The sequence below is a fragment of the Adiantum capillus-veneris genome, chromosome 21 (genome assembly GCF_014529385.1).
Source record: "Adiantum capillus-veneris isolate H3 chromosome 21, ASM1452938v2, whole genome shotgun sequence".
In the NCBI taxonomy this organism is placed as follows: Eukaryota; Viridiplantae; Streptophyta; class Polypodiopsida; order Polypodiales; family Pteridaceae; genus Adiantum; species Adiantum capillus-veneris.
In genome coordinates, this window is record NC_140951.1 from 53,599,950 (window position 1) to 53,608,652 (window position 8,703).

The 8,703-nt window shown below is 44.2% G+C and overlaps 2 protein-coding genes across 4 annotated transcripts; both read right to left on the minus strand.

The window, feature by feature from the left end:
• Positions 1-1,095: 1,095 nt before the first annotated feature.
• Positions 1,096-5,045, minus strand: LOC147430963 (uncharacterized). 3 transcript variants are annotated; one of them, XR_015185662.1, is made up of 3 exons: positions 4,909-5,045; positions 2,817-4,307; positions 1,096-2,483 (listed from the first exon to the last, which is right to left on the minus strand). XR_015185662.1 is itself a non-coding variant. In XM_086493489.1 (2 exons), the coding sequence occupies exon 2, from the start codon at positions 3,734-3,736 to the stop codon at positions 3,083-3,085; it is 654 nt and encodes a 217-aa protein (XP_086349615.1). In that variant the 5' UTR covers positions 3,737-4,307; positions 4,909-5,045; the 3' UTR covers positions 1,096-3,082. The 3 variants fall into 3 exon arrangements, 1 of the variants encoding a protein (XP_086349615.1); XR_015185663.1 differs by having other exon boundaries at positions 1,096-2,096; positions 2,320-4,307; XM_086493489.1 differs by having other exon boundaries at positions 1,096-4,307.
• Positions 4,905-5,485, minus strand: LOC147430964 (uncharacterized). The gene is made up of 2 exons (XM_086493490.1): positions 5,137-5,485; positions 4,905-5,048 (listed from the first exon to the last, which is right to left on the minus strand). Exons 1-2 carry the CDS (start codon positions 5,197-5,199, stop codon positions 4,905-4,907), a joined length of 207 nt encoding a protein of 68 aa, XP_086349616.1. The 5' UTR covers positions 5,200-5,485.
• Between the last annotated feature and the right edge of the window lie 3,218 nt (positions 5,486-8,703).

An 8,703-nucleotide genomic window follows, 5' to 3' on the forward strand; every position in this document is an offset into this window, starting at 1 on the left:
TCTCTGTCATTTCCTGCATCTGCCATGCATATTCATTGACTTGGACGATTACCTTGTCATTTGATTGTCACTCCTCCTGTCGTGCCAGCTAAGATGTGCCTCCAGCCTCATGTGTTGCTTCTTGCTACGTCATAACTACCGGTAGTTCTTGTGTGGAGGTAGATTGTCGGTCTTCTTCTTGGCCATCCTGAGTCTTTGATGCCTCGGCAGTTTCTGGCTGAGTAGAAGTAGAGGGTGTTGTCTTAAACCTTGCTGTCTCTTCAGGTGCCGACCTTTCTTCGTTCTCGGGCTCGTGTTCTTTCTCTTGTGCAGTGGTAGGCTCTTTCTCGGGATCTGCTTATTTATCAGACTCTTGTACAGATTCACTTGTTTTTTTCTCTTCAATCTATTGAGTATCTTTGGCGGCCTTCTCCTGTTCCGGCTCGGCTTCTTTTTTTTTTGTCTATCGGGGTGATCAGCCTCTTGTGCAGATTCTTTTTGTTTGGTGGACTCAAAATCTCTCTTTCTCAAGCTCTGCTTCTTTATTGGTGTCTTTGCATGCAGGTGATGGTGGTGGGTTAGGCATGAGATGGTCCTGTTGTTCTGTATGCAGTGAGGTGGGTCGGGGAGATCCATAACTTTGTTCTTTTCTAGCCGTTTCCTCATCTTTCCTTTGGTCTTCCGTCTCCTTAGCTTTCTTAGCAGCTTCTTCTGCCTCCTTCAGCTTTAAAGCTTCAGCCTCTTGGTACATTCTCTCTAAACGTTGGAATGAGGGAAATGGGAACACACATAGTACACAAACTAGATGCCTCTCTATAGCCCAACAGATATCCAGCACCCCAATCCACTTGGATAGACTCACACACACTTTATTTTTCTGTATGGCTTTACTAGTAAGCTCATAATTTGCACAATTCACGACTACACCCGCCTAGCCATATGCACCTTAACAACACAAACTCGCCAATAGCTCAACACATAGCACACTTTCCAAGAAAGATGACATAGCCACAATCATTAAACTCTTCTATTGCTCCCTCTTGCACACACACAATCCACCTCTCTCTCTCTCTCTCTCTCTCTTTGCTTTACCCACTCCTCGGAAAACACACACGGAATCAGGATTTTAGCACAAGAGAAGACACTAATACAAAATAGATGAGGCAATCAGAGCAATGAGCTTTAGATAGGGCTATGATAGCTTTCAAAGCAACATATACAAACTTAGTCGATGCCGGTTTTCTTCAAACTTACAAAGAAATTTCGAGAATAAGAGGTGATCGTCTATCATCATGGGATGCTCTCAATAGCCTTGGCTTGTCCTTTTGCAGTGATATCATGAACCTGAAGGCTTTATGATAAGGATCATTTTCATTTTCCTTTTTGCAGAGCTGATGGTCCTCAAGATCATATGACCATCTGTAAGCAATTGAACACTCTCGGGCTGAGTTCGACACCTCTATTGGTGGCGCCCCTCTGAAGTGATATCATGAACCTAAAGGCTTTATGATAAGGATCGTTTTCCTTCTTGCAGAGCTGATGGTCCTCAAGATCATACGACCATCTGCAAGCAATCGAACACTCTCGGGCTGAGTTCGACACCACTATTGGTGGCGCCCCTCTGGCGGCCCACCTCCTCTATGGCAGCCCTTTGCGGCTTTTGCAGCCCGCCAACTTGATCCCTAGCTTACCTCGTCATCTCCACAAGGCCTCAAGTCCCTCCTTCTGCAAGAAACCAGGCCTTTGATAGCAGCCCCTCCGTCAGCGCTCTCTTCATGCACCCGTTTTTAAGCCATCTTCCAAGCTTGGCGCCACCTGTTTGCCATGAGCATAGTCTCCTCCTCCATGGAAACCACATGGCTCATCTTTCCCACTATCCATCCGTTATCATAGTGCCGTCCCAGCTTGTATGGAGCCCTGACTTGCCTCAGATTCCTATTCGGCATCTCACCAACTAGCTCCCCTTGCTCCATGCCATCGCCACTTGTATGGCTCTCCCTCGCATGCCCTGCATCTGATGGCTCTCGCTTTGCCTTGCTCCATCTGGCCAGCACTTCCCATGCTTATCTCCACCTACACATCAACACATGGTGCCACTTTCTTCACATCGTATCGACCTGCAGATGCCAACTGCCAACTGTAGCGTGTTTTTTATAGCATGGAAAACTTCAAACTTTTATTTCAACATGCAACTTAGCCGGTGTTCCCACAAAACGCAACCCGCGGCCAATAGCTCTCTGACCATAACTTGAGACCTTTGCTTTCAAACCAAGGCCTTCATGACTTTAAGTAAACATAATTGATGTGCAAGAATAAAATCTTGGATGCTTTGATACTTGCCGATAATGGTGACCGCAACAAACATTGGCCACTCCGAACCCCAATGCAGCCACGATAGATAGCTTTATTTGAGCTCTGATATGGAATGGATCTCCAAAAGAACTCCAAATGATAGGCCAAAAAAAACTGATCCATAGAGTAAATGGAGACTATACTTCATGTACCTGCAAACATCCCGATCATTAGAGGCCCAAAATCACCGCTTGACTTGTAAAGTGCCACATCTAGCATACACATCACGATCAAGCTTGCCGCTATCGGCATCTGGTATTGTCTTCACCGCCTCGACCTGTATCTGCATGACTCCATACCAATGCAAGAACCATTCTACTAGACCGACATAACTGTGTCGCACCATCATTGCCCAGCCCACTGGTTGAACATTTATGTTCAACCATAGCATTATTTAGAGAATATATCATTGCATAAGAAGAAACTGGTAGATACTATGTACAAAAGCTAGATAAATAGCAGTAGATAGAGAGAGAGAGATTTACTAGCTGTAGCACCCGTCTGGGTCAAATGGAAATCTCCAGTCTTCCCCAAGTGTGATGCAAACTCCGTCGGGATCAAATACATGGCATTGATCACCACCATTCTTCTGTAATGCAGATACGTATCCCTGCTTTGTATTTGTAAAACTATAAGCCATCCATGTATGTAGCTCTTGACATCATAACCCTTCAAAAAACTGCATGCAGGAGCCTTCTTTACACATAAAACAAGACTGTACACCTTGCAAAGCCTTTGCATCATCTGTTTCCTAGTTGTTGTCTAGAGAGCTCTCCACAACATCATTGTCTTTCAGCAAGGCAACCTGTAGCAACCGGCATAACGGCACTTGCATAGCAACCTTCAACATCACATCCATCAACAACATGGCACCAACCTGTGGCAACTGATCGTCCAAAGCAGACACTGGCATATCTTCACTTGTAGACTCTTCAAACAGCACTGGAAAAGGTGGAAAGCCTTGCATACCTTGTATTGTTGCCATAGCTTTAGCAACCAAAACCTGCGACTCGTCATCTACATCGACCACGGGACCATCGAACCCCCAGTCATCTTCATCGAGACATTCTTGTTTAGTCAACATGGCCTTACCATCACAAGGCAAGAGAGAGGGTTCCCCAACCCCCTGGTCCGCACAAAATGTCTCTTCACCTGCAATCTGTTGCTCTTTGACCACCCTATTGACATGCATAATATCATATGTCTCATACCTTGAGAAAACAAACTCCGTTTCCCATGTGCTATCCGTATCCAAGGCACTGCTATAGCTTGAATACACCTCGATTTTCTCCACAAAATTCACCGGCTTTGGCACTTCAACTATCTTCTCCACTACTTGCTTTCCGAAAGTCACTTGGTCAAGCACATTAGACGGTACTCGGTAGACTCCTCTCTGCTCTATCATCACGCCTATCCACTGCTACCACATGTGCATCAACAAAGGGTCGGATTACCTGAAGCTCTTCCCTAGCAATTGGACTTGGCACCAATGGACTCGCCAGAACCTGCTTTGCCTGTTGCTTCTTTAAAAGCTTCTTTGTCTTGCTCTACACATAGGATACTGCCTCCTTGTACGTGCACGGTCCATCTATCTTGACTTTATCTCGCACTTTTACATGCAAGCAGTCCACAAACTTGGTCATCTTAAAAAAAGATGCATTCTCTACAGCAGTTACCTTAACCAACTTGCTCCATATAGCCTTGAACTCCCACACGAATGCTCGGAAATCACTGTCAAGGCTTTGCTTTAGGTTGTCCATCATCTGCTTCACTTCTCTCCATTGCGCATTGGCCACATATCGGCTTCGAAATGTTGCTTCCAATGTGCCCCAATCCAGCTTTTCTTCAGCCTGCAAGCCCTCGTACCATACCTTTGCTTTTCCACGAACCAGAAGCGGGAAAGCTTGGGCCACTCCCTCTTCTCTTGAGAAGCCACTCTCCAGCGGAAAAAGGCCAAACCTCGGCATCTTTAGCACCTGTAAAAGTTAAAAAACCCGACCATGCCATTCTTGTTAGATCCTGCTCTTCAAAATGCGACACCATCTTCGACTTCACAAAGGAGCAATTAGTATGTCCTCAGTGGGGACACCACTGATGGAATGGGGGAAACGAGAACACACACAGTACACAAACTAGATGCCTCTCTATAGCCCAATAGATATACAACACCCCAAGCCACTCGGATAGACTCACACACCCTGTATTTTCTATATGCTTTACTAGTAAGCTCGTAATTTGTACAATTCACGACTACACCCGCCCAACCATATGCACCTTAACAACACAAACTCGTCAATAGCTCAACACATAGCACACTTTCCAAGAAAGATGACATAGCGTCAATCATTAAACTCTTCTCTTGCTCCCTCTTGCACACACACAATCCATCTTTCTCTGTCTCTCTCTTTGCTTTACCCACTCCTGGGAAAACACACACGGAATCAGGATCTGAGCACAAGAGAAGACACTAATACAAAATAGATGAGGCAAGCAGAGCAATGAGCTTTAGATAGGGCTATGATAGCTTTCAAAGAAACATATACAAACTCAGTCGATGCCGGTTTTCTTCAAACTTACAAAGCAATTTCGAGAATAAGAAGTGATCGTCTATCATCATGGGATGTTGTTAATAGCCATGGCTTGTCCTTTTGCAGTGATATCATGAACCTGAAGGCTTTATGATAAGGAGCGTTTTTCTTCTTGCAGAGCTGATGGTCCTCAAGATCATACAACCATATGCAAGCAATTGAACACTCTCGGTCTGAGTTTGACACCACTATTGGTGGCGCCCCTCTGGCGGCCCACCTCCTCTAAGGCAGCCCTTTGCGGCTTTTGCAGCCCGCCAACTTGATCCCTGGCTTCCCTCATCAACTGCACAAGGGCTCAGGTCCTTCCTTCTGCAATAAACCAGGGCTTTGATAGCAGCCCCTCTGTCCGCGCTCTCTTCATGCACCCGTTTTTAAGCCATCTTCCAAGCTTGGTGCCCCCTGTTTTCCATGAGCATAGTCTCCTCCTCCATGGCAGCCACATGGCTCATCTTTCCCACTATCCATCCGTTGCCACAATGGCTCTCCCTTGCATGCCCTGCACCTGGTGGCTCTTGCTTTGCCTTGCTCCATTTGGCCATCACTTCACATGCTTATCTCCACCTAACACGCGGTGCCACTTTCTTCACATCCTATCGACCTGCAGATGCCGACTGTAGCGTGTTTTTTATGGCATAGCAAACTTCAAACTTTTATTTCAACATGCGACTTAGCCAGTGTTCCCACCGAACGCAACCCGCAGCCAATAGCTTTGCATCTCTTACCATAATTTGAGACCTTTGCTTTCAAACCAAAGCCTTCATGACTTTAAGTAAACATAACTGATGTGCAAGAATAAAATCTCGGATGCTTTGATACTTGTCGATAATGGCGATCGCAACAAACATTGGCCACTCCGAACCCCAATGCAACCATTATAGATAGCTACATTCGAGCTCTGGTATGGAATGGATCTCCAAAAGAACTCCAAATGATAGGCCAAAAAAAACTGATCCATAGAGTAAATGGAGACTATACTTCATGTACCTGCAAACATCCCGATCATTAGAGGCCCAAAATCACCGCTTCACCTGTAAAGTGTCACATCTAGCATACACACCATGAGCAAGCTTGCCGCTACTGGCATCTGGTATTGACTTCACCGCCTCGACCTATATGTGCATGACTCCATACCAATGCAAGAACCATTCTACTAGACCGACATAACTTTCTCGCACCAAAGCTCTATTGGATCTTCAGATTATTTTCTTGTATGATGCTTTGTGCAAGGGCCTTTAAGTCCAGCAGGTACCCATTTTTCTGGGTCCTTCCCTTGTGCTTGCCTACTACATTGGTACACCTATTTCTCTCTTTCAAAGTGCACTTGTTTTTGAGCTGACTCTTCTTGGTGTGCGGCCACAACTTTTCTTTTCATCTCTTCTCTCCGAGCTCTCTTTTCTTCATTGTGAGAGCTCTTGCTGTTGTGCCGTTCTGGCGAGCTATCAGCAGAATCATCATCAGATTTATATGATCTTTTACCTGACCTTGTAGATCTTGGAGAGAGTTGTGCTGCCAATATCCATGTATTCTGATCTGGAGTAGGTGGTAGGTTGTCAGCAATGCCAATGGCATGATATGCTATTATAGTCAAGACCTATGGCTCACCCAAGTACATGATTTTTTCCTCCTTCTTGGTGCCCTTCAAGGTTGTCGACATATTGTGCGTGGTCCACTGGTTGTCTTGTTGTCGACTTGAGAACCTGAGTGAATGTGGTGGCCACGACGTGATTTAGTGTAGTGTACCTTGGTGGCCTTTTTGCCAAAAAATGAAAGTGCTGGTGGTACAAACGGCCTGGCTCTTCCACTTGTTTGTGGATAAGGTCGGCGAATGTAGCCGTGGCTGTCTCTTTGGTAAATGTTCCTGTGGTTTTTCTGTCTCTTGCTCGCATGGTCATTCCTTCTGTGGGCAGTCTGAGTGCTCTGCCACTATCTCTTTTGTGATCACTACTTCGACCTTGTTCCCTTGGGTGTCGGATATTTGTGCGGTTCCATCTTCTTTGATTGTGGATAGAAGCTCATAAGCCTTATGAAAATCCACTCTGCAAGGCTCTTGTTCATAGAAATCCCTGAACTGGGCCCAGCCTACGGTTAGCTTCTTTGGTTTTTGGCTTGGCAGCTACATCATAGACTTCTTTGGGCAGGAGTTGCAACTCCACCTGATGCCCTTCTTCACTCTTGAATCTGCCAATGAATACTATAGTGTGGTGCTCTTCCAACTGTTCTTTGGAGAGGTAGGATACCTTTGCTACTTTGACTGATTCGGGGTCTAGTTGATAAGCGGGCAGTTCGTGTAGCTTCTCATTTTGGTTGAGCTTCTTTTTAGCCCTCTCTGCTGCTTGCATGGCTCCTTGTTCAGTGAATAGAGTGCAAAGTTAGGAGATTTATTTGAATTATCTCTGAAATGTCCTTTAGGCTGAAATGCTGACAATTTGGTCCCATTTCCTTCAAACCATTTTTGTGAACAAGCAAAGATGCATAAAAACATGCAAAGAACAAAACTGTGTAGTCAAAACAAAAATTTGCAACCAAAGTAAATAATCGTGACTATTTATAGTTGAGGAAAATTTTCAACTTTTTGCAAAATTGGCTTTATAGGCTTGAAGTATATACCAAATACATGCTCTGAGTGAAATATGGGCTCATTTGGATGCGTAAGGTGAAAATGGTATCAGATTTTGGTTGTAGGTCTCTAAAACAGTAGATATAAAGGAAAGTTGAGATTTTAAACTACAAATTGATTCAATATTGGCTAGTGGGCTTAACACATCATGTACCTTGGTATAATGGAAAAATATCAAAATTCCCCAATTTTGACAAGAAAGTAAATAATCGTGATTATTAACTTTTCTTCCAAAATTGACATGTTTGGTACAAATTGGTTCTAAGCATTGTATAGACCTTGGGTATGAGATATGAAGTGATTTGGATCAAGAAATGTTGTCCATAACCCAAAATTTGGCTTGCAAAGACTTCTTTGCATTTTTTTGACAATTTTACAAGTAATGGGTGGTCATTCTGGCTCATACTTGATTTTTGGCATGTAATAGGTGTGTACACATGATAGGTGAGGTAAGGTGACAATTTCCAAGCAAAAATGATGCAAAAGTAAATAATCGCGATTATTTACAACAGTGACAAAAACTTTGCAAAACCTAGAAATTCTGACCTATAGATGTTTCATACATGCACCTAATACAAGTCCTAAATTGAATTTGGTCAAGTTTGGTCATGCCGGCATCAATTTGTGCTCTATCAACTTAGAAATCACTGTTTTTTGTGACTACTCTGTCTGTTGGGTTGGTCGGTCAACTTTGAGGCTTTGGACTTGTCCACAACATAGTCGTGAAGCAACCTGTCCAATTCTGGCTCATTTGGAGTCAGTTTGACCTCGTATGTCGAATTTTATGCTTTGTAACCTTTGAGCCATTTTCTATTTTTCGAGGGCTTTGCTTGATGGATTTCACCAAACCGATCATATACATTGTATATGGACCTCATTAGGCGCAAGCCATCTGTGGAGTCAGGTCGGAATTTTGGCATTTGTCAAAAACCCAACTTTTCTACTGGGGACCCCCTCAACCCCAGCCTAATGATCATCTGACGGTATAGAAAGGTTCTATTATGTTAGGGCATGCTATGGTTAAAATCCCATCTGATTTAGTCAAGCTGGTAGGCCGCTATGGTCAGTTTTAGGTCGTAGATCTTCGTGCACTGCTCAATTTCTAGGGATTTAGACTAGCTATCGGCCCTACAAAATGGATCATTGTCAAGTAAAGAACTTACCCCT